At 31.5% G+C, this 19,649-nt stretch overlaps 1 protein-coding gene across 3 annotated transcripts in view; it reads right to left on the minus strand.

The window, feature by feature from the left end:
* Positions 1 to 19,011, minus strand: part of LOC134720822 (sodium- and chloride-dependent transporter XTRP3-like) — a 39,313-nt gene extending 20,302 nt beyond the window's left edge. For all 3 annotated transcript variants that reach the window (XM_063583354.1, XM_063583353.1, XM_063583352.1), the window contains exon 1: positions 18,506 to 19,011. In XM_063583354.1, the coding sequence (XP_063439424.1) occupies positions 18,506 to 18,827 (322 nt within the window). In that variant the 5' untranslated portion in view covers positions 18,828 to 19,011. The remainder of the gene's footprint in view (positions 1 to 18,505) is intronic.
* Between the last annotated feature and the right edge of the window lie 638 nt (positions 19,012 to 19,649).

A 19,649-nucleotide genomic window follows, 5' to 3' on the forward strand; every position in this document is an offset into this window, starting at 1 on the left:
GTTTAGAGTCTCATCCAGAAAAGCTTCTAAGTACCGTATACCTGTTTTTGATTTTATAACATCTCCACAAATGATTATTTCTTTTGTCTGACATTTATACAGTTGGTGTCTACTGCCAAAGAGAATAAACTCTGTTTTCGCATTGTTCATTTTTTGTTTGTTACTGTTCATCCAGGTGTTTATATGAACAGCGCAGTCCTGTAAGTCACGAATTACATCCATCTCATTCGTTAATGTTGGCACGAAACGTTTATTAGCAGTATGGTCGTCGGCAAATCCGTACACAGTACTAGATGGTGGAATAATGTCGAATAGAGTTCCGGCGTAGACTAAATAAAGCCAGGGACCTAAGCAACTTCCCTGTGAACAAACTGTTCGAAGGCGTTGTTCACACCTAATGACAACGAGTACCCGGTGTTACACATTCAAATAAGCAACTCGAGATTGGTGAATGATATTGAATGGACCAGTAAATTAATAACAATGAAACAAATACATAAACGACATGCAAATGCATTAACTATGGTAATTTTTTTATAATAAAAAAACCCAGTAAATACCATTGATATGTTGATGACGTCAGAGTGCTATCAAATATAACAAGTGTGCACTAAAACAACCAAACCATATTCATTTATGAATAAAATAACCCTATGAAAATGATAGAAATGTTCTTTTAATGCAATTCATATGCCTAAATAACTGTTACTAGCTCCCGTCTTCTGGTTGTGGTAATACGTAGTAATGAAAGTCTTTAAGATTGTTTTAATTTCTGTAACACAGCTTATTTTACAGGAAATTGGGTGGAAGAAGATTTGTGAGAGATTCTATGTTTGCTATATCTATTGATAACAATTACACTGCCTTAATCATAATCAACTCTTTTTCTATATTCTAGGGCATGCTTTTTGTCTTTCTATCTGTGTGTAATTTATTAAAGAAAAAAGTGAATGATGATTTGATTAATAAAGTCCATTATGTTGTTGACCTATGAGCTGAATATTGCTAAAAAAAACTCTAATTAGAGTTCGGAAAATGATATCAAGGTAGACGTTAAAAGACGTAAATCACGGAATACTATAAACAGGAAAAGTGAAATTCTGCAGGTAAAAGTAAATATTTGCTGCGTCATTAAAACCGTGTATTAATATAGTTTTATAGGAAATCAATGCAATCAATAACCATCAATTCCAACTGACTCAGCTTTCCTATTGTTCTTGCTTAAAAAAGTAATCATGAGAATGCACAGAATATCTGTATTACGCTTAAATTGATCAGTATGGACACGACAGTTGAGTGTGTGACTAAATTCATACATCTGTTTTTGTAAGACATCGACTTAAAAAAATATTCTACCTTTACACACAGACATGAGACCAGTATTCCATATATAATATATCCTTTCTTTTGGTATTTAACCAAATGCATGTAAAAACTTCACTGCTAAATGTACAACTACACTGTTAAATGTCACTGGTTAGCTGAATAATATACGTCCTACTGTGGATCATGTAAAAGAAAAAATAACAGACACCTCGTACTGTATGACAAAGTATTTCGTATCAGGACGAACGGTGAACATTGCATTAAAATCTAAACACTATGTCATAGGACAAGATTGAGGAGTACAAACAGCATCAATCAAGGATAGAGTTTGTTGAAAAATAATACTTGATGAGGCTTGGGTTCATGAAGCGTACGAATCCTCAATCAGACGAACAACCTGTTAGCTTCTCTCCGATTCAGGTAATGATAAAATGATATGGCAATGTATCTGCTTATAAATTGAATCTGGTAAGGAACCCCAATTGTTCATAAAATGTCCAGTACCTGATCAGGAATATGGCAGTTGCAATCGAATAGTCGCGATTTTTTTTTCTAGCAGATCAGTGTTTATGTTATTCCGTTGTTTTACACTAAGTTTTGTAGTTGATGTGTTTCTCTCGATTGTAGTTTGTGACCCTGATTCGTCAATCGATATATGACTATTGACCAGCGGAAAACTACTGTTGACTTTATATATCGATGATCAAATCTCATAAATCCAGTAAAAAATAAACAAGATAAAATCAAGAAACAAAAGAACAATACGGAAGAACTTGCACGAAGACCAAACGTAAAGTGATTTGGTCCGTCGAAAGGTTAAATTTTCCTTTTAAACAACATCGCCAGCCATGTGACAATTAGTCAAAATGTCTCAATCGTAAACTGGACACAGTCGGTAAATTTAAGGATCAAATCATGTTCTTTAAACTGATCCTTTTAACAATGCACACGTATAAAAATTGCGGTTTTTATCCAACGCAATCATAGGTTTGAACGTAGTTTTCAATTTAGACTCGTATATATATTCTTATATGCATCCAATGAATGAAGTGCAAACAAGTGATAAATAGTGTTGCATAGAATTGTGTAAAGTCAAAAGATAAGGATCGACAAAAATAATTCATAGCTGTAGAGCTCTACATATTGGATTTGTTTCGGTGTATTCAAAACAAAATTAATATCATATCACATTTCAGTCAGTATGTAGCTAATGGTAATATCTAATATATTTGGTTAGCTTGCTTGTTAGCTGAACCGTGCAGTCATTGTTAGGTAAGGTATACTACCCTCCTTTTAAAGTAGCTTAGTCCTACAGGGAGATAGATTTTTTTATCTGTTGGGCTTGTCTTCTATTACAGGAGGGAAGTTTACCTTACCTAACAATGACTTCACGGTTCAGCTATCAAGCAAGCTAACCATAGATATTACCATTAGCTACATACTGACTGAAATGTGCTGTAATGAAGACAATATTCAACATCATACTATGTGAGAGGCTGACGATACAAGAGGGAGATTTACCCCCGGGGACGAAACGTCCACCAGCAGTGCCATCGACCAGAGGTGGAAATGTAAATATTACAAAAGCAGTAATAATAAAAACATCAAACCGAACATAATTTTTCACCTTCTGTAACATTAACTCAAAATTAAAAGATAGAGATTTTACAAAGGTGAATATGATCGATTCTTATAAACATGCAATGTTCTTAGAAGATTCTCACTCTTAAAGTAAATTATTGATGTTCATTGAAATTCTTTAATATTCTTCGTGGTTCTATTTAACACTAGTCGATCATGGTATAACCTTGGTTTAATCATAGATAACAACTACAGGTATCCTTAATTGATATGAAGTATGGTTGGTGTACATCAAAGTTTCACTGGTATTGAAAATGGTTTACAATTAATAATAAATTTACGTAGTTGACAAGTTCATGAAATAAAAAAGGTTCTATCTGTTTTTAGGAGATCCCCATTCAGCAAAAATATAGTCAAGGGCGATCAATAATTTTGCTTTTATACAAATAGCTTGAACTTAAATATCAACAAACAAGTTGAATAACAAAGGATTGAATGCAAATCTTACAACTTTATAGATGACTGTCTAAATAAGTGAAACAGAAGAAAACCGCTGTTTAAAAGCTTGTACAAATGCTTGTTCGGAAACAAAGTATTGTTTAAAATAGATAATTTATTAGTCTTGATATACATTGTGCGAAACTACAGCTATTATAATCAAACGATCACACTGTTTTTAGTTCGCAGATATGGTACAATTTAAACTGCACTCGTCAATTTTACTTAAACATTATTTAATTATTTTCCTACATTTAATTCCAAACATGAAATTATGTGAGGTAATTGTCTACAAAATAAAACAAAAGCTTATCAACAAATAAAGTCTCTCTTCTTTGAATATTTTGTATAAGTCGAAAATGTACATACTACATAATCTTTCAAAAGTGAATGTAGGTTGCTGTGTTTACCATTTGTATTCATTTGAAATTTTGCATGATATTCAATGAAAATAGAACAAAAATTAAACCTTTTTGTGAGCATGAACTGAGCATTTCCTGCACGATATCAACAAGTGCACATGGCACGTTCTTTTGAAAAAATGTATATGTATGATCGAGACCAAATGCAATACAGTCTTGGATAAAAACAAAATTGAAAAACAAAAATGAAAAATTGAAAAAATGTATATGTATGATCGAGACCAAATGCAATACAGTCTTGGATAAAAACAAAATTGAAAAAATGATATACAGAACAAGATATAAATCTAACGTTGACCTCAACTACAGTCTCCCTTTTGGAATGCAAATCTGTTAGCAACGAGAACGTTTTACCTTTTTGTAGTTAAACTCTATTTCGAAACATTACTCAATCATAACAACAGCAGTACACTGTGGCATGACAGCAATTAAAAAATCGTATAAACGTTTGATACAAAGTGAATTCGAATATTCCAAGAATTAAATTTCCTGATTGTGTGGATAATTAGATATATGTTACACTTCAATGCATATCTGATCAAATAGTTATCAATAATCTGGACTGAAATGCATAAAACTGCAAAAGTGCATAAAACTTTTAATATTTATATATTCACATTATTAGTTTTTGTTAGGACATAAAGGTTAAACCGGCCGTTCGGAATTAATCTTAACTGCAGTAATTTTATGCATATCATGACATAAAATAAAAGCCCAGGTCCTTATATTTGATGTATAACATACAAACACATATAATCCCTCATCAAAAGTGTAAAACAAACAATTATCAATGGTTGGGCCCGGTGACATGTACCAGTATTATTGTGTGTTTTAGTATAGACGCCATTTAGTTAACCATCGGAATGAATTTCAAGACAGCTGACGGTCATATAACCCACTGTTAACACAAAGAGGCGAAAGATGCCATAGGATGAATACAGATTTAGATAAAATAAATAGAAATGCAGTTGGATTTCTTATGTCTGTTTGATTTCATACCATAGTTTAGAATTATATATCAAACATCGTTCAGATCTGTATGGGAATGACTTTATTTGTGGATCGACGCCGTCAATCAAAGAATTTAATGAGGTCGAAATGTTCATTTAGAAGCGCATAGTTCAAAATTGAAACAATCTTGATGTGAAAAGCGAATTATCATTTATAATCCGCACTTTTTGTTGTCTCAATCTATTTATGATCTTCGAACAGCGGTATGCTTCTGTTGCCTTTATCTTACTATTTCACTTTCGCATGTTTCGTAAATGACAGAACAGAACAAAAGAAAAATTATATCGTGTAGCTAATGCCACTTCGAAGAGGCTTGTCAAACTTACTAGAAGATATGACAAGTACAGATACATGATTTGATCGATTTGATTGAAAACGTTTTGCTATTAAAGTGAAGAAATGTATTTGGGATGTCAAATTCGACCGGAAATATTCTATTTAAACAAAGAGTTTCTGAAAAGTGAATATGATAACAAATATTCTGATTCTCCTAATAGTTATCAAAGGTATCAGGATTATAATTTAGTACGCAAGACACGCGTTTCATCAAAATAAGGCACACCAGTGACCTAAGCAATATATTACATAATTCATATGGTTAATCTGTAAATTCATCATTCTTTCTCACAAGAAATGTTACAACAAACGTTTTAACTTAAAATAGAAAACAGAAAACTAATGAATATGAAATGAGAAACTTAAACTTTTTATGAGACAGAATGATAATTTTCCCTTTTTTGGTTACACACGAACTACTTTTTGCCGACAAGGCAATGTATTTCTTACACCTCCAATATGACAAAACATACTCTTTTTCATTGTACTTGACAGCACTTTGTTGTAGTAATTAATCAACACAAAGTAATATCATTTTACTCATTAGGACAAATGGGATTTGATATAGACTAGAAAAAGTAAGAACTCTATTGATTCTGATAGACCTGTCAATGGTATAAGTGTTCCCAAGGTACAACATTGATATTCACTTAAAAGCTTTTAGATTCTTAATGACAACTAAACAACAATATCCTATTCATATTGAACTTTTATGTGTTCTTATAATATTTATGGATTCAGCAATGTTTGGCAGAGAGAGTCATATCGAGAGAAAAAGAAAACCATGGCCAAATATTAAAATATTTCAACCTACTTGTAAAATCTTGTTTTAGAGACCCATATAAACAGAATGGTCTTTCAAAAGGGATAGAATTATAATTCGTGTACATGTAACATGCGATAACTGGAGATGTTTGTGTGGAACTTTATTGCTGCATACAAAGTTATGTAACATTTTGTTTTAGATATTTCTGTATAGGTTGATACGTACATTGTACTACCTAACAACTTTTTGTTCATGACAACGAAGATATATGTTAAATAAAAGAGTGGTTTATTTTTCCTGCTTCTTCATTACTTGTCTGTATTTGCATATGTAAAAAAGAATTACAGATTTTTATACATATTGAAAATGAATGATGTATATACGAATATTTACCATAGAGTAAATAACTTTGCGAATCACGCTTTATTCTTTGCTTATCAAAAAAATTACTTTCAATAAGATTTTGGTTTTTATTTCAGAAACATTCAATACGATGGTGAAACAAAATTGAAAAGCAAAACTCTAGCTTAATGTAACTTTGAATTTGACGGTCCAGTCAGGATCTATCAAATAAGAGTTATTTTAAAAATTGTAAGCCTGGTATCATCTTCAATAACCTATTAAAGCTTGTTTTATTGCTACTTCATTGTTTATCCTATGACATAGAAAGGAAGAAATAGATGAAAGATTGCTCAGGGTTGGAGTAAGAAAGAATGTTGGTTAGGAGATTTTTATTCGTGTGTCTGTACAATGTCTATATGTGCTGCAAACGAATTTAAAAGTTTACATGTACTTATAAACTATCATGGCGGAATTCTACAGCGTAAATTATTTTGGCTTGAAATAAATATAGAAATATACACATTAATTGAATTCTATCTTTACATCCAAACTACGAAAATCTTTCACCAAACATTAGTTGTGAAGGAATTCGGTTTGAGATAAAATGATATTTATTTTGTAAACGTAGCATTCAATTCAAATTGATTTTAAGATAGAAATTGAACATACACATGGGAATAATTATGTACACCAGAATACAGGATTCAATGATTAAAATGTCAAATATGCTTTGGAGAATAGCGATTTTGATGGATAACGTGCATGTTTAAAATAATATTTAAGATAAATTCGGGATATATAGCTTTATAGTAAACACAAGCCATGATAATATCAGAACAACATGTTTGTGAATTTCACAGATAGATCTGTTCTCATTATGCTTTTAATTCATCACACCAAGCATCTTAACGTGGTGAGATAAATATTTCAAGTGTGTCTTACATGTAGATTGTCTTTATATTTTTTTTTCTTGTTTATAGTTGACTCTCAGTACTGGTTTAGGGTTTTATGAATTGATGAAGGCAGTTAGGTAACTCATAATTGCTTACAAACACTTTGTTTCGTGGATTGTTGTACCATTGTCAATCATTTTGTTATTTTGTTATTTAGATATTAATTTAAGTAAACCAAGCATGCCGTGTTTTTCTTTCTCTCTCACATCGCCTAATAAAAGAATTCAATCAAGAATTATCAAAGTTGCGATATATCTCGTAGCAAAAGTTTGACCATTGAAATAGATATTAATGTTTAATTAAAAACAAATATTACATATTGCATGCGCATGCAATCATACTGTTAACTTAATATGCACATGTAAAAAACCCAGGGTCAATTAGATAAAAATTAAACTAGTATCTGATTGAATGATTGGTGTCATGAAAAATAGTTAGGAATAATTCTAAAGTCACAAATATCTTCTTTCGTTTGTTAGAGGTACATTGATTTGTAATAAACGTGTTGACAGAGATGTTTCAACTGTATTGATATTTGGTTCATTTCAGGTATATGGTTCTTTGTCGTATAATTTAAGGTAGTAATCAAATAAAACATTCATTTTCACTGTCAGAAATGAAGAATTTCGCAAACATACACAACGTAATTTTTGTTTAAAAAATATCAAATGAATCACAGTGAAATGAAACGTCTTCGCAACAAAAAGAAATTTCTTGACACTGAATCAAACGGAAAGCTCAGGAAACACGATGTTTACAGCATGTATAATGTATCGTGTTTGAAATAAAAGATCTATATATAGTTTTTTTTTTATAAACGACGGAACAGTCTTTGAAAATAATCTGTCTATATAACGTATCATAGAAAATCTAATGAGGTTTGTTTTTATAACATGATATAAAGCAGTATTTATCGCACACCTGATGCCAAGGCTGTGTAAAGAACAATCCTGACTATAACTTAATCAAAACGCCTTTGATAATATGAAAATAGGAAACGTTTGTGGAAAATAAACATATACGAGAAATGTTCAAACGTGTAAATATGAGAGAAAATACTCAATGCAGCCATATAAAAGGTATAAAGAGCTTCATAATTTAATTTAAGAGCTAAAATTCTAATAGCAAAACTATTAAAAAAAATCTAGTTGTTATAGAAAATACTAGAAAACGTTTTACAATCAAGGCTTTGAATTGACCTCATCATTAATGTAAACATGCCGGTAATGAAGTTTATTTTGCAGATTGCGAAGACAATGGCACACAATGAATGAATTCAAACAATATAGTTGGGTAATTGGATAAGGAAGCATTGACATCCCGTCGAATTAACAGCTCATACATCATAATAGTTATCAAATGTACCGGGATTATAATTTGGTACGCCAGACGCGCGTTTCGTCTACATAAGACTCGTCAGTGACGCTCAATATTTATAAAAAATTATAAAGCCAAACAATTACAAAGTTGAAGAGCATTGAGGATCCAAATTTCCAAAAAGTTGTGCCAAATACGGCTAAGAAAATCTATGCCGGGAATAAGAAAATCCTTAGTTGTTCGAAAAATTTCAACTTTTTTTAACAGGAAATTTAAAAACAAAATGACGACCACATTATTGATTTTCATGTCAACACCGAAGTGTTGACTACTGGGCTAGTGATAACCTCGGGGACGAAACGTCCACCAGGAGAAGCATCTACCCAGTGGTGTAAATAGTATTCAAAGGTACCAGGATTATAATTTAGTACGCCAGACGCGCGTTTCGTCTACATTAGACTCATAAAATAGGTTTCCTGTATACAACGTATGACAGTTCTGTTGTGTACTACATGTATATGTACATAAACATAAGAGATTTCAAAGGCACACAAAAAAAAAATAATGGCATTGCGTCAAAAAATTAAACTATAATACAATGGCAAAAAAGACAAATAAACGATGAAAAGTCTGTGATACCAAATACGTTGTGTGATGTCACGTGCTACGGTAGTAAAAACAGATAATTTTTGACGTGCGGTACACTTCGTGTTTTTCATGGCAGGTTCCATTTCGGCGATGTTTTTATAGTGTCTTACGAAAAAAACTATCTGATGAGTTATCAAATATGCCCATTTTAAAAATGGACAATAATTAGTTGAATTAAAAACCAATTGTTCAGAGAACAATTGAAGGTCTTTCCAACAAAACAATGTATTTTGATATGAACATTGTGAAACTAAGTTTAAAATGTCATTTCAATCGTCAAATGATAGCTTCTAGTACTCCGATTCCAAAAATATATGGTTTCCAAGGGAAATAATTTGTTACTTCCGGTTTGACAAATGTTACTTACGATTATATTTGAATATTTACTTGACACTGATTCCAAAAATATCAGGTTCTATATACTTTTATATAGCTACTTCCGGTTTACACAAGGTCACTTCCGGTTTTTTTTTCAAGGTTAAATAGTTTGATACCTTTTTCCAAAAGTTTCATGGATTTATCATGTAATCATATAAAATAAAAGCAAAGGTCAAAATCTAGAACGTCAAATTAAGTTATGACCTTGAGATCAATTTCAAGGTCATGAACTAAGGACCTCAAATCAAAAGACCATAGGTCTTAATTATATTTGGTTAATGAGTTATATCACCAAACGCGTATTTTTTAACACAAGAGGGGAGAAAACTCCCTTTTACCTTCAACGTACACTTGCAATAAAAATTAAGGTGTTACTACATGTCGCAACTAACAATTTAGTAAAAATAATTAGTTGATATCTTATACCGTCTCTGGATATAAGTAAAAAATTTTGACCTTGACCTAATTTTCATTCTTTTGGACCAAGGACCTCAAATCAAAAGGTCCTAGGTCTCTATCACTCATGGTTTATAAGATAGAAATGCATATCACTTATATCAGATGCATAAGGGGAAATAACTCTCATATGGAGCGGTCATATTGCTTCCGTCAAAATAGGACAAATTATGCAAAGGATATAATGAGCAATTTTGTAAAATAAATTTGTCGATATCTTTTATGGTTGCGAAGGAGTTGTGAACACAAGGAAAACAGTGTTCGGGAGATAACTCCTACAAAGAAAAGTATTCGGTAACACAGGGTAAATTTCAAAAGCGCATAAACTGTTGGATATCATATACCAAATATCAAAGCGACATATTGCGAAACAAATGTTTATCGCAAGAACAAAATTAGGCGGAAGAAAAAAAAATCAGAAGAAAAACAATAGGTCTTTCCACAGAAAAGTGGAAAGACCTAATAAGTGCGAAGAATACCTATTGCTATGACGAGGTTCTTTGCAAAATGGACATACACATGATGATTTAAATTGTATTATGTGTTCCTGCATCAATCATAGTTTAAGAATGATTACTATAGTTGAAGACTGATTAATAAAGAAAAACTAATGTTATTCAGCGGCATACGCATATGTATGTCCTTTTGTAGGGATTTGTCTAAAACCAGTTTTATTTGCTAATTGAAAATTAAGCGGAATAGAATAGTTTAAGACAGCAGAGAAGATAATTTTGTTTAATTGGTTATTACTAACCGACTGAAATAAAAGAGTGAGCTATTATTACTGTAAATGTATAATGTCTCTAGTCTGGTCAAAGGGTCAGAGTGTCCTACTTAATTAAACGATAAATTGTTGAAATTAGATAACTTGTTTTCACGTGCAGAGAAATTTGTTTTATGATCAATGCATGACCGGATATCATCTTTCTTATTGGTCAATGGCATTGCGGGTCAGCACGAGTTCACGTGTAAGTGCATTGTGGTCACTTTCTTTTATAATCAGCATTTGATGTGTTAACTTGTGATTCTTATAAATAATTTGTTCAAAGTTCCCATCCACATACCGCCCTTTATATTATCTTTTGAAGTAGATATGTATATATAGGTTTATTTATGGGGCAGGTTTTTCTCCCCACCTTTGCTATTCTTTGTCATTTATTCAATTGACATGATATTAGTTGATGTAATTTCGTAGTAATTATGTATTATTATTTCATATTAAATATGAACTTTTATGTCAAATGTTTTATTTGCAAAATGTATTTTTTGCATTTTATGATTTTGAATAAATGACCTTTTTTCGTCAGTTTAGTTTTTATATCATATAGCAAATCAAGCTCATACTCTGGCTTGTGTATACGTAGTATGTTTATGGTATCTAGCTGTCTGTCCTAAATATCATTTAATGTTGGTTTGTCATTGAAATTTCCTCATTGAAATTCATTCACAACTTGTGTAGATGATTTATTATTTGTCACGGTGATAGTGGTTGTTTATTGTTGAATGCCGTATAGTGATATGTTTGTGTCTATTTTTATGAAATTAATTTAAATTGTTCACTCTTGTTTCTTTTACACTTTTTCCACATCAATAATTTGCATATTAGTGCTTTGTGAATGAAATTATTACAGAATGTTTGTTTAGTGCTGCTGTCAGTATTACATAATAGGTTTGCTAGCTATTATTTTTAAAAAAGATTGCTTTAATGATAATATGTTTGACTAAAATGCAATGCTGTCATTGTGTGCTCACTTCATCGGTGCAAGAAAATTGGTACCGTTAATTTTATTCATAACACACGTGATCTCTGTAATTCTTTAATCTTGCATTTATGATAAAAATTATAATGAAATTAATAAAAATTCCCCAAAACAACAAAAAATAAAAAAGAGATTGACTAATTTTAACATATCAGAGAAATTTTTTACACTCATCATTAAAAAAAATCAACTCCCAACGTCGTGGCTAAGAAAAGAAAAGGTGAAACAGACAAACAATAGTACATAAAACACAAAATAACAAGCTAAAGACTGAGCAACATGAAACACACCGGGTGCTCCGGACGGCAAATTCTGCTCCATAGGTGTCACTACTCTTGTGTTGCTCATGTTAGTACAAAACCAGTGATAGTTTAAGTCAAACTCGATATGTTTCTTTCGGAAATTGGGACAGAATTGTAGTTACGACATTCGGAGGATATCAGCTATCATCTGTGAAATAGAAATTCAATTATGGGAAACATATTTATGAAACCGTCCGTTATATAGTAACGAAGGGATGATATCAACTTCACTATTCAGAACTCTTGGTGTAATACCTTGCTGGTTTGCAGTAACCCTCTGTCAAAGAAACTCTAATTCGATGATAGGAAATAGGAAACGCAAGCTATTGTATATTGTATTAACTGGAAAATATACTCATGAATACTCCGTTTACTGGCGCTGTTGGAATGATGCTACATAGAAATAGAAAGTTCACAATTGGAAAGGTGACATAAAAGCTTTTAATTTAAAGTGTTTTTTTCAATCGTTGTCAATTCCGACATGCAATTTAATATATGAGGCATGCGGTATGTGCAACTAACAGTTAATCGAAGCATTCAATCAATAATGAATGGATGATTCACTATTACGAAGCTAAAATGTGCGATTGAGGTTAGGAATATTAATTTCACATTCATTTCAATATAATTTTTTTGATAGTTGCCAATATAAATTACTAAGAAGTTTATGATCCCTTTGCATAGAAGAGTCAATTTTGGTCCAATTTTTCATAATTTATAACTCATTTTAGCATAGAAAACCTTTAACCTCATTCCTGAGTCTGAAGAAAGTTCCCGAGTCTAGAGATTCGTTATAAACATTGACACCTATAAGTTACGGACCATTTTCTTCTTATGGTGATGTGTTTGGTTTTATTTTTACTACAGATTTGCTTTTGCTTTATCAACTTATGACAATTGAACAATTGTAAACGTCTGTTGCCTTTGTTAAACGTAGGGTGGGGCCAAGGATTTCGTTGGCCTTTTAGTACGAAAAAATCCACCTACAATCAGAAAAAATAAAGACTGATAAAAACAGATCTGTTTTACTGATACTATAATATTCTTAAATACGTGAATAGAAATATGTACTTTAATCCACAATGATACTTATATTATATCTCTAACCAACTTTGTGTTTTTATTTTTTTTAATAATCTGGAAAATCACTGATTTGCCTAAATAAAGCATTTAATTAATTTACGATTCGCAACGTCATTTCAAAATAATTTAACCGGTAAATCACAGAAAATAACATTTTAAACCATGATAATTGCGTTTTACGTCACTCAATGTTAGAAGTTGCTAATAAAATTCCTATTTTAAACGGCATTTATCTTTCTTTTAAAATCGTAACAAGATTTTAAAAAGGTTAATTTTGCGATAAGGAAACAATATGAATGATTCCGGCACCACGTGGAAATTCATTTCAATTTACACAGATTTGAATTGAAAACTCGTGACATGCAATAAATTTTCATAATAGAAACCCCCGGATGTAATTGTCAACGAACAACATTAAAACGCCCATATGTACTTCGTCATAGCTTCCAACACTGTTCAATTTGTTTAAATGAAATATAATCCATCTGATTATAACATTTTAATTATTTATCCTTTAAAACGTTCACATTATTGACATACATACATGTATCTCTAAAACATCATACATCTGTCTAATATTAATCTAATAAAGAACATCTTGAACAGTATTTATTTCGTGAATAACTGAGATGGTAGGACTAGGCGATACTAAGGGGGATCAGGTATGAATTTGTCTCTATCTACCTGATGGTATATATCAATATTGAGTTGTTATCTATGGATGAGTTACACACGCTCAATTGCATTGGCGTAAACGACGTCATCGAACAATCGGTTCTGACTGACACATATTAACAGAAATTTTGTGACATTGGTAATTTACAGGAATGAGCACGAATTATATAATAGTCTTTACTCAGACGTACGGCTAATATAGGTCACTTTTCACATGTGAAGTATATCGATAAGGTGCTATTCCATCAAGGTTTATATGTCAGTCATGGATCGTACATATATTTTAGTATACATTTTCATCTTCAGATAAGATGCCTGACACATTAGGTAACACATGCGAAATAATCTGTTGATAGTCACCGACTGTATATATAATATGATTGAAGCAATATGAAGGTTTTGCATTGAGATATATAATGTATATGATTCGGATTTTCCCAAAAATGTAATCCATAAGTAAATCCGAGTAACAAAGATTATATCATAACACCGAGTCTGACATAACATGTTTTCTCTTGTGGCACTTCAATTTTAATATTGGAAATGTAAGGTTTGCTGAAAAGATATTTAGATATGTTCCGGACCATATGAGTATTTGGACCATACGCGTATGGTCATGACCATATGGGTATATACTCATATGGTCCGACCATACGCGTATGGTCGGACCATACGCGTATGGTCGGGGTAATTAACACTCTGTTATAGTTAACTTTTAATACTTCTAAACACTTCATATGGTATGACCGTTCATTCAAAATACGCTATCATATAGGTAATTTTATCATTATATTATAATAAAAAGATAAGCTAAATAAAAATAAGAAGTTTAACATAGTTAAATTTACTTAATTGTCAAATTTAAAGTAAACACATTTTATACCGATGGTCATTACCGATTTTTTATTTCGAGAAAATGGCAATATGTCGACTAAAAAATCAAATTCCAAAAATTTCTTAATGAACTGTTACATAAGAAGTCACTGGAAAGTAGTATACTATTAGTTTATTTAAGTTGTGTTGTGAAGATGGTGTATAATAATTGCAGTCATTTTACGATATTTGAGATCTAGAGCTTCTTAAAAACACCGTAGACATCAGAATTGCCAAAGACCTCGGTATCACTGTACGCAGCTGCAAAAAAGGCTTGTTTTTCACTCGCAAACAAAATGTGTAAATGAAAAAGATCGTGCAAAAAAGCTATGATACCGTGTGGGAGCTAGTGAGTTTCATCCAAACCTATATGCACGAATGTAACTAGCGATGAAAACTAACTATGGCATCAATATTATTTTTTTACGTAGTTTTTTGGAATATAAAATTAAAAAAAATGTCATGTTTTAAACCATCACTGTTTTTTAGAAAAAGTTTTTGTATTATTGAAACGTTTATAATGTAATTTGAAAAAATATATATACCTATATGGTCCAAATACTCATATGGTCCGGCCCGTTAATAACCAAACGAGTATTATACTCATATGGTCCGAACATACGCGTACGGTCGGACCATACGCGTATGGTCGGACCATATGAGTATACGCATATGGTCATGACCATACGCGTATGGTCCAAATACTCATATGGTCCGGAACAGATACACAAGATTTAAAGGATGATTGGAAATATCGCAATGGGTGAGGTACGACGGTGATATATCTTTTTCTGATTGATTTATGACGATGACATTAGACAAGAGACATTAGACATTTTTTTATAATTAAAATTATTTAAAATCTAAAAAAACAAATAGAAAAAATAAAGAATTAATTTACTTAAAAAATCGATACTGATTATCATTGTGTATACATAAAAACAATTATGTAAATTGTATATTCAGAAGTAAAAAAAAAGGTAAAAGCAGTGGTTTACTCGAAAAGTCATATTTCCCACGGGCGATACCCTTGTGAAATATGATATTTCTTCGGTGAACACATTTTCATATTTCCCTCAGGCACGGGAAATAAATGTATATTATACCAATCAAGGGCCCAAGATACATAAACATCATAATACAATGATTACTATAAAACATTAGTAAATACACATTACATCATACACAAAGTAATAAAGTGATAATATGAGGAATGTATGATATAATTACGATAATAGGCATTAAGTGTTATGAGGCCGATTTGATATTAGAAGAATATGATATGAAGTTTATTAACAGGGTGAAAAAGTAAAAAATAGAACCAGAAACCTGTATGGTAGAAACACTCTATCTTTCTCTTCGTTTATCAATAAACAGATTTCATTAACTATTTGGAACGTCATCAGGGATGGTCACTATTTTTCGAGACGCTACAATTATAGCGAAATGAGAGGGAATTTAAACCAGACATTTTGATGACCTAACTAATGTTCATTTTTGAGAGTTATCCCAACATTAATTACTAAACAAATCATATAGTTGAACTTTATAGAATATAAATGCACAATTGTACCCATATGGGTTGAAGGTATACATAAATCAATATAATAATTTTACAATACATCATACAGAAAAGAAAAAAAAAGAACAAAACATTATATACATATATGTATAAGTTAAAGGAAAGTATGAATTGAAAAGGAAGTATACAAATATAGATTCTACGTTACCTGTTATCATACGACAAATCTCCTATCAAGACATTAATTTGTATCAGTGTAAACAGTAACTGTCTAGAAAGGAGAACTATTGATCAGCTTACACTTGAGGAGCAAATGAGATCCCCATCAGTTTTTTGGTGGGGTTCGTGTTGCTTTATCTTTACTTTTCTATGATCCTCTATGTTGTGTCATGTGAACTATTATGTTTCGGTTTATCTTTTTCATAATTAGCCATGGCTTTGTCAGTTTGTTTTCGTTTTATGAGTTCGACTGTCAATATAGTATCTTTCGCCCTTCTTTTGTTGACGATGACAGGAGCTGTCCGTTACTGAAGACAATATATAGCTCTCTCGATATCTTATGGGTATACAGTGAAACCTGTTTAAACAGAACCTCTTCGGGACTTATAATTTTATTCGATTTTGGTCGATTTTTATAATTTATCGTTGATCATCTCAACGAGATTGATTTTCTCGCTAGAGTCGGGACGAGAAGCTAGAACAATCGAGTTAAAATGACCAATGATAATCTGTTTATCGCTATTTTACCTATGACGACGTTGTCAATTTCATGTCAATTTCGTTAGCAACGCCACGTGCCTGCTTAGTTTCTAGTAATAATTTCCCATCTCAAGCGCGTAGCATGATATTAAAATTTAGCACCAAAAAAAAAAACAAAGGAAAAATACACAAAATAGCGATACTCGGTTTTATCAGGTTCACAAAGCATACAACGTATGATATGACGGTGCTTACCCGACTCTTTCACTTAAATTAATTTGACTCGTTTAATTTTCATAAAATTTTGTCGAAGTATTTACTTTGACCCTTTAACAAAAACATTAAAAAAAAAAATTTTTGAACCAACTGTTTTGGCAGAAAACTTACACTGGTTATATAGCAGTTTGACAAACACCAATTTTAATAATTGAGAAGCTTAATATTCTTTTTACAACACAACGTAACTAAAATGTTTAGCTGACTTTACAGAGTTATCTCCTTGTAGTGTAAGGTACCACCTTAAGAACATGTTTGGTTTATACGTGTACAGGTTTTCGGTTTATTCAGGATTCGATGTGTTTTGTCGTTTGGTTGGTTTCATATCGATGTAAAATACATAGCGTCTCTATGTGTGTACTTCTTTTTATAATGTTGTAAAGCGTTGATCGTGTGCATATTTTTAATATGACGCGCGGATACCATATGTGTTTCGGTCAATGCTTATTCACCCCTGGCAAATGAAATTATACTGGTACTCAATTATCATAATATATTTAATTCGTATGAAATAAAAAACAAGCTTTGGTTGCTCCCAAGTATGTCTGTTTAAATACAAATTAATCACTGCATCTTATAATAGTTTTACACGTCATTTATTGAACGTCATTGATATTTATTCTAGATTGTTTGATAAATTGAAGTGTTCATGCTTAACGTTTTTGTACTAATCAAAGGAAAAAATTTCTAATTTATGAATATCCTGCATAACTTAACAATAATACAATATCATAATATCCTGTTTCATTATAAAAAAAAATCATTTTCCAGCTACATGTATTTGCAATGAAATTATTGTTAATTTGTCAATAAAATTAAAAATCTGTCTTGCTTGTAGTTTGAGAAAATTCTTTAATATTTTGTTTTTAACTCAAAATCAACAATCGGCATGGTTCATCCTTTTGGGACAGGACACCAAATTGGCAACAATGAACTATAAGACGAAGAAACTTCTGCAACACTATAGACACAACACAAATGAAAGACAGAGATGAACGACACAAAAGGAACATTCAATCGTATAGGTTGAAAACTAACTAAAAACAAGTGTCATTTCAAAAAAAGTGAAAATAGCCAGAAAACAAACAAAGTGTTAAAAAAAAACCAACCAGAACACTAAACTTAGGTACAAGGACCCCCACATAAATTGGTGCACACAAAACTGAGAGTGCTCCGATATGAATGGCAGACACGAATAATTATCATTATCGTGAAAGATTTAATTGTCCATTATATTTGCAAAAATGTATTTAAATTTAATTTTGATATAAAGGTACTTACCACCGCCATTTTTCTGAGTAAGGTAGGGAAAACGCCATACATTTCCTAGGCCAACAGCATATCCAATTAAAGAAAGTAAAAACTCTGCCCGGTTTCCCCATGTTTCTCTTTCTTCTCCAGTATGACGGTTTATTTTCTTTTCTAAATCTATTTTCAATAAATTTGCAGTAGAAGCCTCTGGTCCGACACTTAGTGTACTGCCATACGAAGTTCCCGGGCTCGGAAGATGGAGAGAAGTTTTAGGATCATTAATAGGCGACGAATCATCAGGTGACACTAACAGACTATTCATTTCAATTTTATCTTTTACTGGTTCCGCCATTTTACTCTCTTTTATAAAACAACTTTTGCAAAACTTATTTTCAATTATAGGTAAATCAAAATGCAATCCATTTCTTTGACTAAAATCACAACTATATATGTAAATCAATAGAAATCCTAACTAAATTAGACGAAGCGATGCCATCAAGGCTTACCACGTGTTGCTGACGATCAGGTATCGAGCGATGCTACGCTCAGGATAAAATACAAAAGGAATTTATTGTAATGACGTTAACATTGGAAGAATAATTACTAAGACTATAAAAACAACGAAAATCAATCATCATAACTGGCTTGTCTGGAAGAAGTATAATGATTTGACAAAAAACTTTTTTTTTTAGCAGGACAGAAGATTGAGAGTGCCAGCCAACATTGTATATAATTGTTCTGTATTTAGTATAAATCTTCTTAACTTTTTAAGTACTAGCTAGGAGAAATTGACCGAATGTGCCCTGAACAAGTACGCATGTACCAAAACAAAACAAAAAAGATTGTTCTGACTGTCACAAATTTGATTTGCTTCTTGACTTTATTATTTCACAATTGTACACAGTATTAACTTTTCAGAATAAATAACTTATAATTTTATATCAAAACTTAAATCTATAAAAAACAAAAAAGCAAGTGTATCATTAATTTATTAAAACACAGATACGTGCAGTAGTTTAAGAAAAAGAGACAATATGGCATTCCCTATTGACAGTGTTCTTTTTCAACGATGATTCTTGGCATTCTTAATGTGCGAAAATGAATCAGCTCGCTCGTTATGCCAGTAGTGAAGTGTTGTTTTATATTTCAATGAACGCCTCTTTTTATAAGTAAA

The sequence above is a fragment of the Mytilus trossulus genome, chromosome 6 (genome assembly GCF_036588685.1).
Source record: "Mytilus trossulus isolate FHL-02 chromosome 6, PNRI_Mtr1.1.1.hap1, whole genome shotgun sequence".
Lineage (NCBI taxonomy): Eukaryota > Metazoa > Mollusca > Bivalvia > Mytilida > Mytilidae > Mytilus > Mytilus trossulus.